The 24945-nt window shown below is 40.7% G+C and overlaps 1 protein-coding gene and 1 long non-coding RNA gene across 2 annotated transcripts in view; one reads left to right on the forward strand and one right to left on the reverse strand.

Moving 5' to 3' along the window:
- Window positions 1-1283: 1283 nt before the first annotated feature.
- LOC146485474 (DNA-directed RNA polymerase III subunit RPC1-like) overlaps window positions 1284-24945 on the reverse strand; it is a 35199-nt gene continuing 11537 nt past the window's right edge. The window contains exons 15-42 of the mRNA XM_085103390.1: window positions 24410-24550; window positions 23608-23677; window positions 22333-22460; window positions 21009-21144; window positions 19778-19890; window positions 18374-18425; window positions 18087-18171; window positions 16521-16608; window positions 16065-16176; window positions 15387-15500; window positions 14043-14138; window positions 12971-13032; window positions 11976-12131; window positions 11254-11375; window positions 10680-10742; window positions 10349-10377; window positions 10055-10243; window positions 9284-9435; window positions 7586-7672; window positions 7028-7096; window positions 6385-6501; window positions 5631-5739; window positions 4761-4833; window positions 3838-3937; window positions 2962-3030; window positions 2648-2711; window positions 2210-2279; window positions 1284-1475 (exon numbers count right to left, since the gene is read on the reverse strand). Of these exons, the coding sequence (XP_084959516.1) occupies window positions 1382-1475; window positions 2210-2279; window positions 2648-2711; window positions 2962-3030; window positions 3838-3937; window positions 4761-4833; window positions 5631-5739; window positions 6385-6501; window positions 7028-7096; window positions 7586-7672; window positions 9284-9435; window positions 10055-10243; window positions 10349-10377; window positions 10680-10742; window positions 11254-11375; window positions 11976-12131; window positions 12971-13032; window positions 14043-14138; window positions 15387-15500; window positions 16065-16176; window positions 16521-16608; window positions 18087-18171; window positions 18374-18425; window positions 19778-19890; window positions 21009-21144; window positions 22333-22460; window positions 23608-23677; window positions 24410-24550 (2760 nt within the window). The 3' untranslated portion in view covers window positions 1284-1381. The remainder of the gene's footprint in view (window positions 1476-2209; window positions 2280-2647; window positions 2712-2961; window positions 3031-3837; window positions 3938-4760; window positions 4834-5630; window positions 5740-6384; window positions 6502-7027; window positions 7097-7585; window positions 7673-9283; window positions 9436-10054; window positions 10244-10348; window positions 10378-10679; window positions 10743-11253; window positions 11376-11975; window positions 12132-12970; window positions 13033-14042; window positions 14139-15386; window positions 15501-16064; window positions 16177-16520; window positions 16609-18086; window positions 18172-18373; window positions 18426-19777; window positions 19891-21008; window positions 21145-22332; window positions 22461-23607; window positions 23678-24409; window positions 24551-24945) is intronic.
- LOC146485475 (uncharacterized) overlaps window positions 3806-24945 on the forward strand; it is a 100259-nt gene continuing 79119 nt past the window's right edge. The window contains exons 1-2 of the long non-coding RNA XR_014863419.1: window positions 3806-3824; window positions 13684-14008. This is a non-coding gene — a long non-coding RNA (uncharacterized LOC146485475). The remainder of the gene's footprint in view (window positions 3825-13683; window positions 14009-24945) is intronic.

Raw genomic sequence — 24945 nt, forward strand, 5'->3', positions numbered from 1 at the left:
GAAAGCAAATGAAAGAAAAGTGTTTACGGGGCACATTAACTTTGTCGCATGCGACGTTTACGAGACTCCTTTGGTTTAGAACTGCATGTCACCCTAGCCTCCTGTGCAGACGCACTTTGGGCTCGTCACGCTCTCTTCTCCATAAGCAGAAGCACTTTGGACTCGTCACGCACTCTTCAGTGTTACTACCCAGACGTTCTTACCCACGATACGAATTATCGCGCAGCTTGCTTGCGACTTTCGTTAAATTAAGTGAACGAAAAATACTGCACGCTTTCGAGACGCGTTTTAAAACACAACAGCAATCGAGGTCACAGATTAAAATCAGGGTGAGCGACCTAATAGAGACACATTCAACAATGGCAAGAAGAAGTCAATGTGAATCAAAGTTTAAGTTTGAACAACTCCGGTGAAAAAATAACCGTATTGACGGCGTATGAGAAATCGTGCTCGCCGGCAAAACAAATTCAAATGAATATCCATCGTTTGTCTTAAAAAGAGAACCAAACATGCAAAGTGCATGCACCTGAAAATGATCCCATTAATTACACTTTAATGGAATGAATTCCGGGTTAAAAATTTTTTTAGGGCATTTATCTTTTGCTGGCAGAAATAATATGTAGCACTCCTAAGGAATATTGAAAAAAAAAAAAAAAAAAAAAAAACGGAAGTAACAACAAACGTTTTAAAATGATACTGGACTGCAAAAGCTGTCTACCGCCCTACTTGTCTGAAAAAGGCCATTATATTTACACGTGGCACGCACCACTAATGATCAATGAACTTGCCAAAATGCACACGTGCAGATTAAAACAACAATGTACAGGAGAATGATATATTATTCATTGAGTGACACAAGCAAACTCGGAAAAAGGAAATCTGAGTGCTCCTATGAGGAGTCGAACCTAAGACATTCCGATTACTTGTTCGGATGCTCTACCACTGAGCTACAGGAGACTGGTGGGAGCTAAGGCCATTAAACTAGGTTCATGGGACAAACATCCTGCATCAATTAGGGCCGTTTTTAACAGGTTATACTGTTGCTACGGTAACCTGCAATGTCGAGGAAACGACCATAACTTGTTTACGAATGATAAGGCATTCGTTTGATGTAATTATTGTTGTATCAACTAATAAAGAGTGGTAGTATTGATCTGTCAAAGTTTTATAATGTTGGAAAATGTGGGAAATCTGTGCCAGTCAAGAAATCGTTTTCGTTCCTTTTTGACGTTTTGTCGCTCTCTCTCTCTCTTTCTCTCTGTTTCAAAAAGACTTCTCGAAAATCAAATTGACATTTTATTTTATTTTTGTTATTATTATGTTTTTCACTGGATTTAAGAATGACAGAAAACAGTATGCATCTATAATTAAATTTCAACATCTACCGCGAAACTGTAGTTGTAGGCTGTGGTAAGTGAAATTCAGGATTGTCAAAAAGTAGATTCCGGCGCTTGGGCGGTCCTGTTTTCTGTGGCGTGAATAATGTTAAGGATAATACGGCATTGGTACGCTTCAAAAATACGAAATGCTTAAAGGGACTATGTCATCCCAGGCGCATGCGCGCGTTGATAAGAAGCACTTTAAAATCGTTGGCCCAACTTTTTCAAATACCGTCGGAGAGTTCAGGAAGCTGTTTTCATCTGTTTGAATCGCGTTCATCTTCGGAAAGTTAGCTGAATTTTTTATTTTCAAACGTTTTTTAGTAATTATAGGAGCTGTTTGTTGCGATATTTTTGAAAGCTTTTGCAATGGCGCAAAAGCAAAATTCCTGCGACGAGTTGTATGCAAATTAGTCCCAATCGGACTCTACTACGCATGTGCCCCAGCTGACAGCGTCCCTTTATAAAAAAGCTAAAAGTTCCTGAAATACTGAATGGGTTAATAAGGGCTCGCACCTGTAGAAAAACGCAAGAGTACCTGACCTAAATAACTATCGTAGCTTTGAATAGGCCATTTTACAGTTGTGTGCTTAGTGACCTGGTCTTGGATTGGAAGCGAGGCTGGGGTTGACCTTGTTTTGATACAAACCTCACTGCTTTTCATATGCAAATGAAAAAAGTATGATCTACATATGAAAAGCAGTGAGGTTTGTGACAAAACAAGGTCACCCCCAGCCTCGTTTAGAATACAAGACCAGGTCACTTAGCACACAACTGTAAAATAGGCTATTAGGGTAATGATTATCACTTTTAAAGTTGTAAAAGGATATTTGTGAAGAAGCTTGAACATCCCTGTGCCAATGCTCATCGGAATGCCCATAATAATACACTCGCTTACTCCTACGGGGAAAAAAATACACCATGATACACAAGGTTACTTCACATATTAAATCGCTTCTAACTGTGGTGTTTGTGATGCAATCTTAGAGGTGATTTAAGCGATGGTTTTACAAGGGATTTCAAACGTGCAAACTAACAGCAATATTCTCAGTGATTTCACAGTGATTACGATTTAGAATATCTTGATTCAGCAACAAGGTACAACGCACTACAGCGCATGCGGTCTGAGCAAAACCTTTTAAAAATTCTTTTAGGGGGTCCTCAAGGTACCTTTTATGCTCACATCGCACGCTCACATGAAAACGCTCCTTCAAGCTTCCTTGAGCCGAAAGTGTCTTTCATTAATTTTGGATTAACAGAACTCTTACCATCAATGGAGTCTGTCCTCCCGTTCAACGCTGCGTCGAATAAATGATCAGAGGTCTTCTCGAACTAGGAACAAAATTACGCACTTGTGAGCAAACAACCTCGCTTCAAAATATCTTATCTTACACACCGCGGACCTATTTCGCTCTGTCTTGCCTTATGTTTGTTTCTTAAAGAAAAGAAAGTCCCTCGCAACTTTCGCTAGGACTCAAACTCTTGTCCTTGGCACGAATCCTTATCGCCTGATAATGCATAAATTAGCATAAAATATGCGAGCAGTGACATAAATTTGTCAAGTGCTATTTTATGTACTTACTGATGCAAGCATAAGAACGCTCTCCTTCATCTTCGCCAATCCGAATCTTGTTATACCCAGTACCTCTCCCTGCAAAGGGAAAACACAGTTACTAAGAGAACGTGCAATGGGTCTTTGGTTTAAGATCGTGTGAAAACCAGGTAAAGCATTTTATCAGCAAAAAGTCCGCACAGTAATATGATAATAAGTGACTTGCGCAGCTACGACAAGAGGATGGGAAGAAGTCAGGTTTGCTCAGGATTCGAAACCATGGCTTAACGTGACTGCCCTTTGTAACGCAACCACAACAAATAATAAAGCAAATATCGTTGGATTCTTGAAAACGGGACCTCTCAAGTCACGCAGCATGAGAGTACAGAGCGAACGGTTTTCTGACGTTCAAAAAAGTAGCCATTAGAAAGATTTCGAATCGCGTTTACGACAAACGTCAAACCGGTGAGATTTGCGTTTATGCTTTCAAATTTACTGAGAAACTGAAAACAGTGAGCGGCAAGTAAAGGGTAAATATGCCTAAGTTCTAATCGACCAGCTTCTCAAAACATTCGACTACAAAAAAATGACTGATAAAAAAACATAAAGTGCCGCATAACGAGGGTTTTTGTGGCACGAAAGCTGTCACTGATTTAATCTCTCAGGGCATGCGTGCCCAAAGGTGGTTAGTTACGACACAGCGGCAAAATGAGTGTGCACGCTCCGCAGATTTGTGATTCGAGCGAGAATCGATTACGAATGCTCCACTTCAATCGCCAATGATAGGAGGAAGTTCGAAGGAACAATGGGAATTTTAAAAATGCCGCCATTTCGCCGCGTAAGATTGCTCACGCGTGACGAGCATTCCCCCTCATTTTGCCGCTGTGTCGTTAGTTATACCAGTACCTTGTAAGTCATGAGGTCGGCCAGAAGCATCACGTGACGTGCGTCAATACTCATCCCGTGGCTCTTCATAGTCATGTTAATTTCATTCATAATCGTTGTCCTGGTGATAGAGTACACGTGACAAGATCAATCACAGCTGGCGGTACACGTGTTTTAAAATAGACATGTCAAGTTACACCATACTTTAGCTATATTTGTGTTGGTGTATATGATTGTTAAAAGTGGAAAGTTTTGACTCAGTCTCGATTCACGAACCCTTCACGCGAGCACACAACAGTTTGATGAGGTAAAACGAAACAAAGCATATCATAGGAAACCAGAAAGGAGAACGACTAGTTAAACTGGACATGATTAAAACAGTACTTAAGAGTACATTTTTGTGTTGTTGCATATAAAGTCGATTTTGTTAGGTCTTAACTTAGTTTTGATCGAGGAACACCTCACTCCAGCACACGGGCTTTTAATAAAGCAAAACGAATGTAAAGACTATAACAGGAAAACAAAAGGGAAAACGATTGCCTAAATTGAACTTTATTAAAAAAAAAACTGCAAAATGAACGAAAAGCAAGATCTTTGGTTTAGTAATTTTGAAAACACCTTATCGAGTATCAAAAATACCTTTTTAAAATAAACTTATTTTAAAAAGCAAGAAATAGAGAAATCCAATCAACGTCTGATCTAATAGTGACCATTAGGAACAAAAACATTGACGGACAATAAGTCTGTTATTTTCTTTACAATGGCAATTTTCCTCCTCGTGTACAGATTAATAGAAAGGCTGAAGTTTTCGGCTTGTCGTGCTGACATCAGTTGACAACTTAAAAGGGTTAAGATCCCTAATGATAATCATGTCATGCTGTAAAATTTCCTTTGTCTGAGCTATATTAATTATTCATGAGTTTGAGAACGTCTCGTCAACACACCTAGCAGCCTCGATGCCAAGCACTTTCTCAACTTCAGCCGTGTTGTTCGACGTAGTTGCAGTACCTTTTACACCTAAAAAAAAGCAACTTTGTTACCACTGAAACAACTCAAATTTCCACGCAAAGTGCAGTGTGTTAATCGTGAAATACAAAAGTAAGACATTTAAATGAAAGCTACTGAGCAGTACTTTACTGTAACGCTGTTTGTTATGCTGTACAAGTACAAGATGGTTCTAAATTTTGAGTCTGTGGACGAAATCCTAAAATGTGACCATTTAAATAAGAGCAACTGGGCAGCACTTTTCGGTGTTGTTGTTTATTATGCTGCAAGAGGTGGATCTAACTTTGGGTCATTAGATGAAGTCCTAAAGTGTGACCATTCAAATAAAAGCTATTGAGTATTTCTTTCATTTGGTGCTGTTTGTTATACTGTAGAAGTTGACCAGCTCGTCCCAGGGTCTCTCCTCTTCCCGTCCCCTGGAGGACGAGAGGAGAAGAGGCCCTGGGAACGAGGTTGTAAAAGTTGGTTCTAGTGAATGGACGAAGTCTTAAAGTATGACGTTATTGACCAGTAATACTTTGTGATACTCTTCATAACGCTGGACAAAGTGGTTCAACCTTTTGAAATAAAAGTTATTATCGAGCAGTACTTTAGTGTGGTGATACAAGATGTACCATGGTTCTAACTGTGTAGTCTGTGCATTAAATCGTTAAATGTGACCGTTCGAATGAAAGTTATTGACAGACATTCTACGGCGCTGTTGATTGTCAGTCTTACTGAAAATAAAATTCGGGGTTTTTTTTTATTCAATTTTGAGGTTGAAGTGGAAGGCTTGAGAATAATTAATATATTGGCAAATAAATACTAACCAACAGTAGACATGACAGACAGTAGATCATCGCCTTCCACCAGCAGTTTGTAAGTGTCACCCTTGCTTTCATCCACGTGGATTATAGCGCGGTTTACATTCTTGTGGCCCTGAAACACGAAAGAAGATAATCATTCTTTTGCGTCTAAAGCAAAACATATTTTCTTGCCTACTTTTGCTACGCTTTCCGGCGGCTCTTAATAAGCCAACCCAATCATCTTGTCTAAGAAACCAATTTAAACCGCGCTTTTCGCCGGTTGCACGTTAAGCCAACGTCAAGATATAAATCGCCACGCTCATTTTCTCACGCTTTTCACTGCATGCACATTGAAAATTTTCAAAAACATTCACGATTCAGTCATGCTACTTTTTTCATACCTTTTACCTACTACATGTTGAACTGTCACTAAAAATATATATTTAAGTACTTCTCCTGCGCTTCTCACTGGCTGGACGTGACACGATAATGGTTCCAACAACCCAGCCTCCGCCTTCAAGCACTTTCCACGCGAATAGAACGAAAAGATCTGCGCACAAGATTAACACACTGTAAATGGGCGAATTACGTAATTCGATTTTCGATTCCCGCCTTTTGATAGCTGCGATAGTTGCTTCTGACCTTGTCATATTTTTATTTTCACGTGCAGAGTTGTCTGTCGCTAGTCTGTAAATAGTTGAGATATCAAAGCCATTAGAACGTCAAAATGGTCCGCATTAAGGAAAATAACCCGGCTATTTTTGTAGCTCAGCAATACCTTGATCAGGACGCTAGGAAGGTCCGTCTTTAACATCTGCATTGTGTAATGAAGCGACGATTTACTGCTCTCAGTTGGATAAATACACAGCTCTGACTTACTCAAGACGGTCACTTGCTATAACGAACAAGGAAATTACCAGTTATCTACCGGTCAATAAGAAGTAAATCTTTTCAGCTTATACTATTAGGCTACAAAGTAATGTAACTGCAAAATCTAGGTTTAGTATGAGCTTCGTTTTAACAACACTGGAAACGGTTGTAATCGAGTTTCTCTCTGAGGAAGCTTGTACCAAAGAAGGAAGGAGAGTAAGGGAGGAGGGAAGGAGGGGGAATGGGTGGAGGGGTTGAGGGGAGGAGGAGGAAGGGGTGCATGGAGGTGAGGAGGGAGGGAGGGGGAAGGGGAGAAGAAGTGGAGGGAAGGAGGGGGAAGGAGTGGAGGGGTGGAGGGGAGGAGGAAGATGGGATGGAGGAGAGGAGGGAAAAGGGGAGAAGAAGATGGGGCAGGGGAAGGCTCGGTAAGGAAGCGAAAGGCAAAAGGAGGGGGAAGGGGCAGAGGGGAAGACTCGGTAAGGAAGCGAAAGGCAAAAAGAGTATACTATATGAGCGCGGGTTTATTGGACACTTTCTAAGCCTACTCTTACCTGGGGTTTTAGTTTTAACTTCTTTGCATTGCAGATAGCAAATCGTATGGAGTCGACATCAACTTCAAGCTGCCAAGACAAACACAAAAATCAACCAACTGAGATTTTTAAGAGAGAATTCTGTTTGACTTCCTGTTCTACGATTGGCTGACAAAATTCGTGCAACTTGTTCCAAGCAATCGGGATCTCAGGAATGAATCAGGTGCTGAACCAAAACAAAGTCTGGCTTGATGCACGCGAGTTTCCCGCGCTCGCAAACGGCCGCACATTTTGGCGCCAAACTCTAATGGCCACAGCATCAGTTTGCCTTCTTGTTTAATTTAAGCTCATGTAAAACAAGTCTGGAGAAATTTCCCTTTAGTTTGTTATATCTATGTGCGCACAAATGCATTTGTAAATTTGCATCCGGATAAACAAACAATTTCCACAGAGAAAGTGACATGATCTGAAACAGGGCAAAAACATACCAGGCGCAATGCTTTTAAATGCACTATCCGCGATAGTGGGGTAGTGGTTCCAAGGCAACCCTCCCATCCCTCCCTCAGTACCATGTGTTACCTTGAGTAGTCTGATCCTGTCCAGAGCCAGTTTGACAAGAATAAAACAACTATCCGGCAGAAACACTTCCTCGATGTACTCCGAAACCTGTTAAACAAGTTTAAAAGGTTCAACCCGTGAAAATATGCGGTCAAGAGATAAACTCTGTTACAAACTTGCATGGCCATCAAATCAATCAATTAAGAATTGGTTCGTGCTTAGCGTGCGTATATCGAGTTATGGATGCACGCGGGAAGTTTGGAGAGCACGAGAGAAGCGTAAGAGTTGCGCGAGACGTAACCGAGAGGAACTCTAGCTTCTTGAGCGCTCTCCAAACTTCCCAAGTGCATCCATAACTCAATATACGCACAGCTAAAAGTATGAACCAATTCTTTTATAACATAGTGAAAATAAAGTTAATGATTCCTGGAAAACAGTTTGTTCCTGATTAATTACAAAATTATCTGTCCAAAACAAAAGGTGACAGTGGTTTCTCATATCGGTTTAATCTTAACGTTTCATTAAACTTCGACAAGCTCTTATAAATATACATTTTTTATGGTGTTGTCTCTCTGTAAAAAGTTTTTTGTAACATAGCGCGCGCATGCTTCCCCCATCTGACTTGCACACGTCGTCGGATGGACGCACGGCCGTGCGTATGTTGAGAAATGTCCCATGATAACGCCAATAGGAATTAGATTAGGATGCACGCACGCTATGTTATAAAGTGTATTTTTCAACTTCTTCACATGTATTCCATGAACCATTATACAGGCTATGTTCTAATTTAAATTTTTAAGAGCAGTTAGCTTTTCTCATTGTAACTCTGGCCCTGAAGAAGACCAGTTGTACTAGTTGAAATGTTGGCCCAAATAAATAAGCCCTTTGCCGTAGTGTCAGCCCTGCAACCAGTTTGGTTTATTTACACGTAAAGTGACATGTACATTTCTACTACAAGAGATCCCGCAATGAAACGTATTCAGAACAGTTTATTTGTGCGTCTCCTGCTTTCAAAAGTTTTGTTATGACACAGCTTGCTCTATTTCCCTCACACCTCCCCTAACAGGGTTCTCTAAATCCGCTCTATGATCACTCTAGCCCTCCTTTCCTCATACCTCCCCATGACAATGTCTTCTCGATATTGTTGTGAAGCTAATGTAAAGTTGTGTTTTGACTTTAATTTCAGAATATAGTTGTTATTTCCTTTCCATAGTTTTGATGGGTATTTTCCAGATTGTTTGACATTTTCCTGTTGTTCAAAGATTAGAGTTAACAGCCGTGCTGTGGACAGGTTTGCCTACTTCCTTTAACCTTGGCTTGGTCCTCCTCGAAGGTTGAAATCAAGGCAAAACACTTAAAGATTTTATCAGCCTGATTGGTTTCCTTTTCTATCTATTTTCTTAGAACAGATGTGTTGTTCTTTCCTGTTAGTGTATTTGGGCGAAAACAGTTCTTATCTCTGGTTGGGACCATCTGGCCTTGGTTGAGTTACAGTCGTAAACATGTTTACAGCACACTATAAAGTAAGGCGTGATTTCAGCAATACCAGTAGGGAAAAAGAACTGAGTAGTGTAGATGTAGTATTGTGAAGAATCGCCGTCAAAGAATAAAAAAGAACTACTTAGATTTCTGGTGCCTCTCCGCTGTGTCAAGCGAGTGTCCAACAATATGCCCGATGACCCCTTCAACCCTCCCACAAGTACCTCAATCGTACCATACCTCCCCTAGTAAGGTTTTTTCGATCCTCCCTTTGACGCCCCTAGCCTCGCCAGCGTCCTTGTCGTTCATCAGCTGGGCGGAGATGATTGGAGTACTGATGGAACGAGAAGCGTTGATGATCTCCTTTATTCGGGGAACACCAAGAGTGATGTCTGATGCAGTTAAGAAACCACAGAGCACAAAAATGTCAAAAATTCTACCTTGGTAAACCTAGCCTAGGAGCAAGTGAAAAGCTGCTTCTTAGTAACCCAACCAGAATGAAACCAATTCCTGCCTTTTAGAGTAAGATTGTAAAAACATGGACTAAGAGCAGGCCCGTATTTGTCCTAAGGATAGTAAAGCTGCAAGCCACGCGAGCACGCGCGAACATGGTGTCCGCGAGGAAACGCGACGCGCGAGGGCTTTCTTGCTCCGTGAACCATGCAAAACTCAACCTTAACCGAATATCTATCAATAAGGGCTGAGTTGTTCTAAAGCCGATTAACGCTAATCCACGATTAAAAGTTAATCGAGGCTTTCATCGTCGCTCGTTAAAATGGGTTTAAAGGCTAACTTCAAGCTAAAGGTAAAGAAAAGTCTAAGTCAAAACTGAGGGCCGAAAATCTTTTGGAAGAATCTTTGTTCGTTAGCTATTAAACTCGAGCCAAAGTTTGAGTTAATCAACTGGGCCAAGGTGCGTAGCCCAGTAGGGGACTTCATGCCCTGTTGGTGGTACCTGCCCAAGTGTTGGGCGATAAAAAAATAGATAAATTAATAATCACTTAAGGATACTCATGGAAGCGACTCCAGCGAAATGAAATGTTTTCAGCGTCATCTGTGTGCCAGGCTCCCCAATACTCTGAGCGCACAGGGCACCCACTGCCGTGCTAGGCTCAATCTTTGCTCTGGAGTATTTCTCCTTGCACAGGTTGAGGAAGTGCTTCAGCTGAGATTTGGTGCAGCGATCCACCCATGAAAACACTAAGAGAATGAAATGAAATACAGAGTTGGTGATGAAAAAAAGACAGGAAAGTACGCTCAAGTTAAGCTTATAAAGATACTGAAGAAATTGAAAGGAGGACTTACCGTTGGGGACATCACTTTCTTCAGACGACCTAGATGGAAAAAAAGGAAAACACTATTATCTCTGGCTAAAACACATTGACAGATCGATCACTAACTGCACCAGGAAATGTAATAGGGACGCACAATTTACTAACCTCGAGAAGACATTTTTTGATACAGTTAAACCCCGTCCTCTCTTGATTGGACTTATTACGCGGGTTAATTTAACGAAAAACTATGGGGTGGTGCCAAATGTTGGTTTTTGAGAAGAGGCAAAAACCGGAGTACCCGGAGATTGAGTAGGACTGGATCTTAACTACTAAAACAAATAGATCACGATTTTAAGATTTACCTTTCCAAGTCAAGCCTTCGGTATTTCGTCTCTACTTTGCCTGCAATGTCTTCGACAAACGCTCTGGAATGAAATTGGGTTTTAAGTCATAACATAAAGGGATTATTTGTTAACAGATCAAGTACCACCTTTGCCCCTCCCCTCCCCTCCCCCATTGACAAGAAGAGATGAAACACCCTAGGAACGAGGTTGATAAAGATGTGGAGGGCACCAACCGCTCATAAATGAAATAGTGAATGATGTTGCAAAAGGGTGGGATTTACTTCACTTTTACAGCCAAAGACAGTTTATTTTGAAAAAAGCAAAAATCCGATTTTGAAAAAAGCGCCCTGGGTGCTTGGTCCAGTAGACCTGTACCCTTCAAAAGCTCTATTTTCACTGCACCCTGATAACTTGCAGCTGCATTGTTTTTTAGGGTTGGAGGCATTGTTGTGTTGTTCGTTCTTTTGTCCTCTCGACAAACCATGTAAGACGCTGCAAACGGAGCAGGTCGCCCCTCTTGATCAAGGAAATACAACACAAAAGCGCAAATGTGTGTAATCCGAGAATTAAACGGTACTAAACAACAGCTCACGTCAATTCTTTTTTAAACTCTGTTCCACAGTCCTGGAAGTCCGGCCCGTCAATGGTTGGTAAGGCTTGCTTTAGAATCTCCTCTGAAGTGAGAGTCTGTTCATCTTTCATGGGCACAGAGCACTAAAGATACAAAAAAGAGGGCAAGGGAGGAGGTTACGGGGATCAGGTAGTTGGCTGATGAAAAGTAATCGTGTGTTTGCTTGTCTTGAGGATAAAGCGCTCTTACTATAATCATGAATAGAGCGGTTTTCAATAGAGTGTCGTGCTACAATTCACAACAAAACTAAAACAACAGTGAACCGATAAAAAATCGGAGAAAGTCCAAGGACAAGCACCATTCGCGGGAAAATGTGTGCGAGTAAGTCGGATTAATTTCCTTGAAAAGCGGCCGTTGATTTCTGCCTCTCACTCGAGAGGAAGGGGGAGGGGAGGGGAGAAGCACGGGCTCATCTCCGTGAACAGGTGAACAGCGGCTGCTAAGCGAGCCTACCCCCCTTCTTATAATCATTGTTACAGTTTTCTAACGATGTAGCTCTTAACGAACTGACTGATCAATTAAACCAGCGAGTTTTCCTATAAAACAGCGCCTACATAATTGTTTCCGCTATATAGCAAAACCACGAGGGAAAGACACAAAATAAGTTTTTGAGGTAGAACTTGCTTTTTGTCAATTTGCGACAGCCAAAGCTTTTTTTTACCAAACAAGAAAAACAAATTAACCTGAACATGGCTGAACACGCGATTATAGTCCAGCGGTTTATCCTTTCCCTCCATGTCAGTAGGATCCAGGCCATCTCCTCCGTACATGAACTGTACTATGTCGCCCATTGAGTTTCTCACTGTTAAGTCATACTGGGTCGCTAGGTCCTCTAAGGACTGAAACACACGAGATTAGAAATTATCACATTGTTAGATAGCTTCTTTCTCGAAACCGGGCCCGATAACCAAATTATGTGAAACAATTAGTTTACCCAAAACAGATTCAGTTTTTATCGACTGTTTGAAAGCTGAATTTTAGAATCTTTATGATTTTATTGACCAAGGGAAAGTCTCGCTCTAGTTACGCCAATCACCAAGACTCGATTCCAAAAAGTATTTATCGGGCTAGGTTGGTTATTGGGCTTCCGGAAAACGGGCCTCCCGGCGGAGTATAAGTAACTTGTTTTGTGCGATCGTTCGGGGTGAGATAACCCCTTATAAAGATTGTTGTTTAAGAAATGGTTTAAACCTAGCGTCACCAGTAATCTTTCTGATGTAATCGTCTGGATGAGAGAAGTGCCTATAGAGACTGTTGTTTAGTATATGGCTTGAACCCAAAAAGTTTAGTAGTTTGTGGGATTGTCCGGGTTCGATAAGTAAGAGCGAAAGACTGATAGTTAGTTCAAGGTATGAACCCACAAGCCCAAGAAACATTTTACTTTATTTTATTTTATTTTTTATTTGAGTTTAGTGAAAAAGTAAAACCTTTACTGAAAAAATAGCTTGTTTCATGCCATAAGATAATGGAAAGAGGAGCGAAATAATTTGCGATGCGTGTGAATAACAAAGGCGAAGGTGGGAGAAGATAATGGAGAAGAAACGAGGACAGGCTGGGGAGAGAGGGACTTCTGTCTCCAGTCTCCTCGCCTTGATTGTTCCTTCGCATCACAATTTTCTTTGCGTCCCTCCATACTTGAAAACCAAGAACAGACTCCTGAAAAAAATGCTTCTCTTACCTTCACTAATCTTCTTTGCATGTAACCGGTTTCTGCAGTTTTGACCGCGGTATCAACAAGACCTGAAAACACACAAAAAAAATATATTGACAATTTTTTTGTAAAACAACTAAGAAAAAACAAACAACAACGATCAGCGCCAATGGAAAGCACTACTCACTAGCAGAAAGAGGATATGCTTTTCCACCAATGTTTCAATTGTGATCGCTGTATTCCAACGACATAAAATCCATGATGTTTATCACCACAACGATGCACCTCCAATTTTGCCGCGACACAATCTTATTTTTGCACCATGTATTATAGGTACACACGTTACAACCCTTACGTCTGTGAATTAAGGACGGTGCCTCCTAAGTTAACTAACTTAAAACAACGTTATTTTGTACATTTAATTTTTCTTAAGGGGACTATGTCACTCCAAGCGCATGCGCGCGTTGATGAGAAGCGCTTTGAAATCGTTGGCCCAACTTTTTCAAATACCGTCGGAGAGTTCAGGAAGCTGTTTTCATCTGTTTGAATCGCGTTCATCTTCGGAAAGTTACCGATTTTTTTTTGTTTTATTTACAAACGTTCTTTGGTAATTACGGAAGCTGTTCGTTACGATATTTTTGAAAGCTTTTGCAATGGCGGAAAAGCAAAAATCCCGCGACGAGTTTTACGCAAATTAGTCTCAACCGGACTCTACTGCGCATGTGCCCCAGCTGACATAGTCCCTGACACAGCGGCAAAATGAGTGCGCATGCTCGTCACGCGTGAGCAAGCTTACTCGGCAAAATGGTGGCATTTTTAAAATTCCCGTTGCTTGTTCTCATTTCGCGTGGATAAGCCCAAATCAAAATAGATAAGGTTGTCGCTTTCAGGAAAGGTTCCTTCGAACTTCCTCCATCACATATCTTATTCAACAAAAAAAATATTGTGGTAACAGGTGTGAATTTGGCGATTGAAGTGGAACATTCGTAATCGATTCACGCTTGAATCACAAATCTCCGGAGTATGCGCACTCATTTTGCCGCTGTGTCTAGTCCCCTTAAATATGTAGAAGACACTGGACTGTGAGGAACACATTTACCTTCTCGTCCAGCCATGGTATGGAAGAAGAATTCAGTCGGAGTGAGTCCGGAGTAAAAGCTGTTCTTTACAAATCCTTTGGCCGCAGGAGCTTTGGCTGCAAAACGAACGTAAAAGGAAAAATAAAACAACAAATCAAACTATCTGAAAGCTGATGCTACAATTAGTTGCAAAAATCACTGTGAGACACTCTTATACGCACGCGCAATATTTCGCGCTCCGTGCTTAGTCATTAGAGAAATTTAGAATTACGTTTGCGGTACACGGCAGAAATGACCACGTGACCATGTTTATCCTACATTTGCCGCTCGCCGTTTTCAGTTTCTCGATAAAATTAAGTAGTTTTACGTTAGCATCAAAGGTCAGAATTATCTTGCACTATTCTCATCTGTACACTTTTTTTTTTCAAGAAAACATAAACGCGAATCTCACGTTTGCTGTTTGCCGTAAACGCGATTTTAAGTCTCTCTATTGTCTTCCCCCCCCCCCCCCCCCCCATAGAATATTCCTTGATACCCGGACCTCGTGCAAAAGATGGGGCGACAACACTGAATGGGGGAGGGGAAAGGCCACAGGAAATATTGCCTTGCATTCAGGCTGGGTTGGTCTAACTAAAGGGGTTCAATACGATACGATACAATACAATACCATACAATACAATACATTACGATACGATACGATACGATAAGATACAGTACACTACGATACGATACGATACGATACGATACGATACGATGCAGTACAATACATTACGATAAGATACGATACGATACCATACAACACGACACGACACGACACGACACGATACGATAACGATACGATACGATACGATACGATACAATACAATACAATACAATACAATACAATACAATACAATACAATACAATACAATACAATATTTTTATTTATTTACATCCCTGGGGCCCGTTTCTCGAAGGTTCCGGTAACTTACCGGGCCCGATAAGTGATTTTGGTGATAAATGTTTCTTAAAAGAAGTCAATTTTTGTTAGCTTTGAATACTAAATTTTAAAATCTTATACGAAAACATTGGCCTAGCACCATGTCTGTAATCATTGTCTAACCGGCGAAAAAGCATTTAAAAATAAACTTATCGGGCCCGGTAAGTTACCGGGACTTTTGAGAAACGGGCCCTGCTCCGAGGTTTTTCTCCGGATTCCCCGGTTTTCCTCCCTCCAAAAAAAAAAAAACAACATCAACACTTCCAAATTCCAACTCGACCCTGAGCGCAAGGACATCTTCTCAGTGGAGAGCAGCTCTTTGGTGCTTTGTGAGTAAACAAATCATGTTTTTAACTACGATTGTTTTAGTGAAGGAGAAACTTACAGTGGCGATGGAAGTGAGGCAGGGCTCTGTCTTCAAACCCATTGGGAATTCTCTTGCCAGATATGGCTTGTTGACCGACGCAAGCGATCATCTGCGAGATGTTGATGAAGGAACCTGTCAGCGATAAACAACAACAAACAATAACTCAGTCAACAAAACAAATCTCTGGAAAAGACTGTAAACAGTGACAGTGATGACAAGGAAAGATTTATTGATTGACCAACGACCCAAGCTCAAGAGCCCAATGAGTATTTGATTTCTCTGCCCTCACTATTAATTATCATTTCTATTGATTTTTATGTAAGAATTGTAGTATGATTTAATGCACTCTTAATTTTCTTGTCTTTTGTTTTGTGCTACTAGTTAGTTGCATGTTATACGCCAGTTAGCTGCACGTGGCAGTGACCAACTCGAAAGCCTAAGCTCCTTTAGTCACTGCGCACATTTCACCTTTGATGATTTATGTAATTTTATGTTGTCTTTATGTTACTTTTGTGATGTATCGTAATTCCCTTTTGAAGTAAACTATTGAAATAGTGCATAAATAAAAAAATATGAAATCTGAAAATCTACTCGAAGCGTACAGCTCCCATACTAGGCCTTTGCTACCGATGGTAGAAAGTAAGCCTCCCCTCCCCTCCCCCCTCTCCCGACGCACCCCTCCCACGAGGCACTCACCCTTGGAGCCACAGACTGCCATAGTGAGAGGACTGTTGGACTTGTGAAGCTCACGAAGACAAGCCTTTCCTGCATGATCTCTTATAACAGACAGCTCTTTCAGAATAACAGCCTGAAAACAAACCACACATCAAACAGATCAGCTTTAAGAAATGTGCGAGGAAGAATTGCACCGTATCATTTCTGCGACGCTACCCATAAACTGGTCTTACCAAGGCCGAGAACAGCCAACTTAAAACGCAGTTTTTCTTACAAAGGAGCTTTACTCTGGAACAGTCTCCCCGAAGAAGCAAGAGCAGCTAGCTCCTTAAGTCTCCTTAAAATAAAAACCGTATCCGCCAATAAATGATTTTCCAGATTGGACCAGTTAATAGAGTAAATAAATTCTCTATCTTCGTTTACTGATATTTTTATCGTGTCTTAATAAAGTTTTGTATTGTATTGTCGCCAACTAACCTCAAGAGTGTCATCTGCGCTACAGCCAGGCTGGGTTTGCAGCTTGCCTTCTTTAAAATCTTGGATGAAGTTGTCGCACTTAGAATAACTGCAATGAAAAAGGCAGTGTTTAATTGTATGTTGAAAGTAATTTCGCGTTTGCTTTGGTTTTGTATTACTACGCTCTGTGATTGGTTAACAAAACTCGCGCCACTTTCTCAACCAATGGGAATCCAAACCAAAACCAATCGTGTTTTCGCCGCATGCGCTTCCCCGCGTTTGGCACCGGTTACATGATTTTGCCTCGAATTCTGATTGGCTCGTTTTGTTGTTTACATCTGTTGCGATTGGCCAGAGTAATTACTTTGGTTTTGGTTTTACGACACTCAATTGGAAACCGCAACGAAACAAGAAATCTCGTACTTATTTTCCACAACACTAAAACATCAACATCAGTACTGCATGATTGATCCATTTGCTTCCTCTTGTTCATTTTTACCGGTCTTGTTTTCTTGAAGTTAAGTTTCACTTGCACTCATTTCTCGGTCACTTGTAACGATGTTTTCCCTTTTGTATTTCCAGAAATTTCAGAATATCACCGAGAGTAACAAAAAAACTCAAATAATGCTACGTCGAAATGACATTGTTGCCTAATGATTTTACATCCCTGACACACAATTCAACCCCAGCGTCTACAGGATAAATTAGGGAGCTTAAGCAACGACGACGGCGACGGCAACGACAACGCCTCAAAACAATAAGTTTAATGAGCAAAAACAATCGCTCTGCACATGCGCTTTACATTTTGGTACATCTCTTCAAAACAACAACGTGAAATGACCACATTCAAGGTTTTGTGGAGAACGTGAACGCACGACGGTGAATTTTTAATTTTCTTTCTTAACTTGTATGCCACTCCTACCAATTTGGTCTCTGGATAGTTCGCCATTTTTTTTAATAGTTGAGCGAGTTGAAATAATCGCGAAGTAGCACAAGTGAAATAAGGATATATTTTCAGGTAACGTTTTCGTTGCCGTTGCCGTCGTCTTTGCTTAAGCTCCCTAAAGTCTTGGCTAGACGTTCCAACATTTGTTGTACAACCGATTTGTTGGTTCAATCGTTGTAACATGTAGCACTCTTTCTTGCAAGATATTGGACCAACACATTATTTTGATAATGGGGTTAGTTTTTCAAGAAACTGTGGTACTGCGTCGGTGGGGAATAGAAACGAATGTTTGGCTTATCAACAGAGTTGATAACTAAAGGTAAATTGGCCATCGTAATGAGATTCTAGGGGCAAATTTACCTTTAGTTATCAACTCTGTTGATAAAACACAACATTCAATATGTTATTGATTTGATGAATGTTGGCGAGATTTTCGGTTTGACATTCAGCTGCGCGTCTAACATTGCAAACCAAAGAAATGGTTGCACGTCTTGAAAAACAACATTAGAACGTTTCGCCGAGGCTAAACTCATTTCTATTACACTGGGAAAACTGCTGAACAAAACGTCAAACAAACCGAAAGACAAGAGACGTGAAAAATTGATATCTTCTTATTCACATATCCAAGAAAAGCCTCGTACCCATTGCTCAGGAGTTCATCTTTCGCTCTCAGAAGTCCCTGCCCAGGTGTGACGTCACCAATCCCAATGGAGAATCCTCTGTTACCTGCAAGATAACAGAGAATTAAATGAGTGATCCAAATGTAACTTCTCATTACAGAATTAACAGTTTGCAAAGCTGAAAGGTGAGGAGATTAGAGACAGTCATCCTCACATCTGTATAAAATAACTCACTTTTCAAAAATAAAGCGGGAATCAGTTTATGTGGTTCTTGTTGTTCAGACTCGGAATGATTAATCCGTACTTACTGAGAAAAAATGGACAAACTCTTGCTACTCTCCACATTGCATCTGCAGCAGCCTGAGAAAAAGGAAATATGAGGAATCGTGAGCTTCTGTTGATAAATATTGCCATAGTAAATACAAGGCAATAGGTATGAAGTGTGACAAACTTCTTTGTTATATGTTTTTGTTAGCATTCTTGGTCTTGATCGTGCACAAACCACAATAGATCTTGAAATGTGTTGAGGGTAATCTTTAATGAAGATGCCAACATCACAAAAGTGGTTTACAGAAGGGTCCTCTAAACGTTAGAGCAACTGACCAATAGAAACGTTCCGCGCGCGATTGGTCTGAACGCCTCACGTGACCGAATATACCCCAGCTAAAACTGGGGATATTCCCCAAGTGATATTCCCCAATTTCAAAAATTTCAAGGCGCGTCTTGTTTACAATTAAAATTAATGTCAAGATGGGGGAACGGTTTGCTTTTGTGACAGAAGGAGAGATAAACCTGCTGGTCGATAAAGCAGTATCAGAAAACAACATACGCTCTAAACGTTTTTGACGGTAAACTGTTTTTAAACGAAATGTTCAAATACTCAAGCTCGTTACTACATGTTGCAAAAAATATTTGAAGGATAATAAACACAATAGCCTCCATTTGGCTTTAAAAATATGTTCAGATATTTGTCCTTGGACATTATCTGCTCCTCGAAGCTCACAGTTTTCCTCGAGCTTCGCTCTCGGAAAACTGTTCGCTTCTCGGAACAGATAATGTCCGCGGACAAATATGTGAGCATATTTTCGCGCCAAATGGCAGCTATTGTTATGTAGTGTGAATGTTAAAACAAAGGATTGTGCACGGTCGCAGCCCTTCCAACATAAATTGCAGCACCATTGGTGTCACGACAAGGTTTCATAACCAGTCCCTCAATTAACTATGATATTGTTTAAAGTCCTTAACCAGATGTATATATCTTCACCAATGGGTCTTGACCCCATCAATCTAGCGAACTAGCGGGTAGATAGGAGACTTATCTGCGATTTTGAAGTGAAAAAAAAAAAAAAGAAGTTTTGAGCGTTATATTTTGGTGGTAATATAATGGGCAACAAATTCAAACCGGCATACATCATATATGAAGTTTAAAAAATACCCTGGCTCGCCATGATTACCTCTGTGGCTCATTGAACCAATTAGCCTCGCTCACGCGCGTTTTCCCGCGCTTGCCGCCGGTTACATGTATTTACTTCGAATTCTGATTGGTTCATTGTGCTGTTTACGTCGGTTGTGATTGGTCAGAGAAATAACGTTGGTTTTGGTTTTACAACACTCATCTGAAAACCGCTCTAGAGCATTTTTTTCGATATGAACAACAACAAATTTTATTTGTACTGTAACTTTAATGAATAAATACAGATAATATTACTAACCTGACCGCCAAAATCTCGAAGAAGAACATAGAAGATGCTGTTTTTGGATCCAGATCCTAGCACCGCTTTATCCAGCGCGCCACACATGAGTTCACTGTTGTGAATCACCACATCTGATTAAAACAAAATACAGCGTTACTATTACTGCCATAACGATACAAATTACATTGTGGCGCGAGAAACAAAGGGTATGATGACTTTTAATTACAGTTGAGTCGCTTCCTCTCTTGAACTTCGCTTGCTAAACTAAATCCTCCAGTTTTCTCAAACTTAGGCTGTCGCAAGCATTTCCGTCAGTGCAAAAAATAATAAATAAATCACTTTATTTAAGTGTCAATGTCTTAAGCGCAGAGTACTAATTAGGGACACTTTTCAAATCGAATTGGAATTTAGAAGTGTTGGTTTTGAGGAGAGGGGAAAACCGGAGTACCCGGAGAAAAAGCTCTCGGAGCAAAGACGAGAACCAACAACAAACTCATCCCACATATGACGCCGAGTCCGGGAATCGAACCCGGGCCACATTGGTGGGAGGCGAGTGCTCTCACCACTGCGCCCCCCGAAGATAAGATTTTTATTTTACTTTGGACACCTCAAACCGCTGATATCTCGAAAACACCTTAGAGTCCCCAACAAGAGGGGGTCTGGGGAAGAGAGCCCGCTAACAAAATTGTGGGTTTCAGATGATAGCAATGGAGCAGTGCTTTTTTTTTTTTGGTCCTATCTATCATGTTGCAAACAATTATGACTAGCTTACAAGTCTGTGCATGAAATCCTAAATAGTGGCCCTTCAAATTGACGTAGCTTGCAGTGTAAACGTTTTTCTTTCTATTTTTTTTTTTTTTTTTTTCTATAGCCGAATGCTCCATTAACAGTCGTTCGTCCACTGGGCCGCCATCTTGGATTTCCAAACGTAGGGAGCTGGAACGAGACAATAGGGGCGGATTTTCCACCCCTCCGTTCCTTCTTTTTTTCTATCTGACTCCCACCCTCTCGGGCAGATTTTCTACTCTCCCTAGGCTTCTCCTCGTCATATCCAAGAGGGCGGCAAGGTATTCCGCAAGGAAATTGTGAGCTTTTTAATCCGCCCCCAAATTACGCCTGCGCACTCTCCTGTAAGGCTGACTATTATGCTACAAACGTTCGGTTCTAACTTTGGATTGAATTTTTAGACTTGCGGGCTCGTTTGGCAAGGGTTTTAAGGTAAAATTAACTGTATTGCACTTTCACTTACAAGAGTCATTGGCACAGAGATCTTCCCCACTTGTGTACTGCTTTCCCTTCGTTCGTAAATTCATCTTGATTGGCATGTCCTTGTTTGGTCTCAGTACAACATTAAACACCTGCTTTCCAGTCCACAGTTTCACGGGCTGTGACATGAAAACAAAGCAAGTTGAAAACGTTCACACCTGTTCAAAGCTATAAATGCTGAATAGACCCTTCTCCAAAATGGCGGCAACAGATTTGAATGAGTTAACACTGAACGGAATGAAAAACTGATACCAGCACTGGAAAGAGCACCTTTACTTTAGTAACCTTGCAAAGTTTCAACATATTAGGTGTTATATCAGCTTGGGAAATGTAAGATGAAATTTGACAAATTTACTGACGTTTGTATGACTGGGGGTATACGTCATACCCCCAGTCATACAAACGTCTGCAAATTTTTCATTTTTCAACTTACATTTTCTCAGCTGATATTACACCTGATAAGCTGAAACTTTGCAGGGTTACTAAAGTAACAGTGCTCTTTCTAGTGCTGGTATACGTCTTTAATTTTAAATCATTTGAATTTTCGGCCGCCATTTTGGAGAAGAGTCTATTAAACGCGCGTTCACACCACAAGCTAACTTCAAAGACTCGTTCTTTGTGACTTCAAAGATTGGGCAGACTCGTATATAGTTTTCTTCTGCGCATGCCATAAGGACCTACATCAATGACCCTTCCTACTTTTCGCCCTTTCCCAGGTAAGCTTAATAGAATGTCGCACAACACTAATTCAAATTGAAATAGCATTTTTGTATCTTAAAGAATGGTTTAATGGTTGTTTCGCTCCCTCGCGCCCAGCCGGATACAATCAGTGTCATTTTTAGACCACAGACATCAGCATTGGTGGGTCCTATCTTTATTGTTAACCGAGACGACATAATCAACAACCCTTCTCTCCTCCCCACCGTTCTTTGGCTTGTCAACTGTGGAGAGTTTCGTTACTTAGCGTTTATCCTGCGATATCGCCTGATACTTAGCCAAAGAATCAAGCGATATTCCGCAAGATTGAGCAGAATAATTGTTTTATTATTCAACACATTGATAACAAAGCACAGTTTTCTTGGTTGGACTTTTGAATAAACTTGAAACGTGAACTTGAACTACAAAAAGCTGGAGACGATCTTTATTTTGCCATTTTCCACCTGACACAAGAAAGTCCGTATAACGCAGGGTATCTGTTGACTACAGACGACGAATATTTAGTGCACCATGACCACATTTGGGCAGTGTTGCAATGTGTTGAATAACAAAACAGAAAAACAGCTGCGCAAGGGAAAATTGATACTTACCTTCAAAATAACAGGAGGTGGGAGATCGATTCTCAGGTTTACATCCTTTCCAGCTAGTATATAAGCTAGCAGCTGTGAAATATGGCTTCGGTCAAGAAAAACGTCTTTCTGCGTCAGAAGATATGCCCCTGCAAACATACCAAAAGAGCATTTACGAGCCTTAGAGGGAGGGGAAGGCACCCTCGGGACTGAACTGTCTGGGGGAGGTGGGGGGAGGTGGGGGGAGGTGTCTTGCCTTGAACTTATTGCCCCTGTCCTATAGACCTTAATCAAAAAATGGTATGTAAACAGTATGGTACAGGGTTGCTACTTATAGCGATAATAAAAATTCCCTAACTTTTTCCTGACCTTTCACTGACAAACAGCCAGTTTTCAAGGTCCTCAGAAGACAATTTCTCCACCAATAAAGCCAGCTACGAAGCTACAAAAATCAATTCCTTCATAAATGTCGTTTGATACAACATTACTTTTTTCCGAGTATGCCTGTGTCACTCACTGAATAATACATCATTCTCATTTATTCACCAGGCTTAAAATATTCCATCACATTTATTCCACTGCGCATATGCCACATATTGACATTCCAATCCTAGCAGTATGCAGGATGTTTGTCCCATGAACCTAGTTTAATGGCCTAGCTCCCACGAGTCTCCTGTAGCTCAGAAGTAAAGCATTCCAATTAGAAATCGGAAGGTCTTAGGTTCGACTCCTGATAGGAGCACTCGGATTCTTTCCGAGTATGCCTGTGTAACTTACTGAATAATACATCATTCTCAACATTACTTTTGTCCATAATATTCGCTTGAGATTTTTAACATTACTTTCGTCAACAAGGAAACCCTTTCCCAGACCTAGTGGGTGGGCAAAAAATAAAAATTCCCCAACTTTTCACCGAGTTTGAGGTAGAATTTAGCATTTCACTGACTTGATACAGAATTCCAGGACTTTTCCTTGACCTTGAGGAAGGTCTGTTTTTCCGGGACTTTTCCCTGATGGTGGCAAGCTTGTGGCATCTTGTGGACCAGTGTGATGTTGTGTGGTGTTCTGTTGTGTGGTGTGAAATTGTATCCTGGCGAATCCTATCATATCAATACGTAGCCTACGAAGCAAGCGTTTCTGTAAAGTTTTCTGCACTAAAAAGCCGATTTCCGTATTTTAGATGCGCGCGAAATGGCATCCAAAATACGGAAATCGGCCTTTTAGTGCAGAATGCTCCACAGAAACGTTTGCTTCGCAGGTTTATCTATACGTTAGATAAAGACGACGTTTTTTCACCTGTGATGAAGTCTTGAATAGCGGCTATGAGCGGTTCACCATTCCGGGGCGTCACCAAGTTGGATTTCACCTGCAAGAATAAATTTACAGTAACTGTCAAAATTCCTGCGCGGTGATTGGCTCGTAGCTCTAGTCTGTAAGCGTACAGACTATGAAAATGACGTCAGATGCAACGCACGCGCTTTTTCAACGGATAATAAAGCCAATTTCGCTCGTACTTTTTCCATGTTATTGTAAAAACCAAATCCACGGCAGTTTTCTATGGTGTTCACTCTTTTATTTAAAACTTGATAATTGTATAATGCAATTTCAGGAATTTGATTGATTACATGTGACCGCAAGCATCCGCACTTCTGGAAATTTCAGTGAATAATGGAGACGTTTATATTCTAGTAAGAGCACGAGTTTTTCCAATAAGTGCGCGTGCGTGAACAAGTTTTCATTTTGGCGGGAAAACGAGATAGCCGTCGTCATTTATAACGAGTTTTTGAGAGAACGGCGAAGTGGCGAAAACAAGTCCTCGAAACGTAGGAGATCTCGAATTTTTGAAATCACGAAAGGGCTTAGTTATCATTTTCAAAACAACTGCGTAAAGTTCGTCGCTCACAAAACTTCCTGAAATATATCTCTTCTTAGTATTTCGCTAAAAACTTCAAGTCAAATCTCGAATTTGTCTTAGAACCTAAAGGTATCGATCGCTCGTAGTTCAACAGAAAGTTCTGAAATGACAGAGATCTGTGTACACACCAGAAGCATTTGTTTGTTCTCGAAACAAACAAAGTACAGTTCCTTCTATACTCACCCCCATCAGGGTTAGAGACTCAGCCTTAGCTTCCTCTGTTTGCGGAAGGTGAAGGTTCATTTCATCTCCGTCAAAGTCCGCATTGTAAGGTGTGCATACGCACTCGTTGAATCGGAATGTCCGATGTGGTCGTACAACAGCCTATTTTGCAAAACGCAAGATAAAATGACAGTATTATTTTACAATATAAATGGTGTCTTTTTTCAGATTTTTTTTTTTTTTTTCAATACACAAGGACACTACATTACAAATATGAACACGGTGTTACAAGAATAAGGACAACGCTAAAATTACGCTAAACTGGGGTCATGGTTAATAATTCAAGGTTTTCTTTTTACAAAAAGTATCGAGGCATCTAAACTGTACAATCTCTTGTTGGTTACAATGATTTAATTGGAACGACTATTTTTCCAACTTAAATTACGTGCTACACAAGCAACTTTTCAGGATGAAATCTAAAATAGAGCTTCGATTTCAGTTCTTCTAAAGATATCTTTTTTTGAGCTGATTTTTGGGTGTACAGATTATATTCAGCG

This window comes from Pavona decussata, unplaced genomic scaffold, assembly GCF_977016875.1.
Source record: "Pavona decussata unplaced genomic scaffold, jaPavDecu1.1 SCAFFOLD_26, whole genome shotgun sequence".
Taxonomy (NCBI): Eukaryota; Metazoa; Cnidaria; class Anthozoa; order Scleractinia; family Agariciidae; genus Pavona; species Pavona decussata.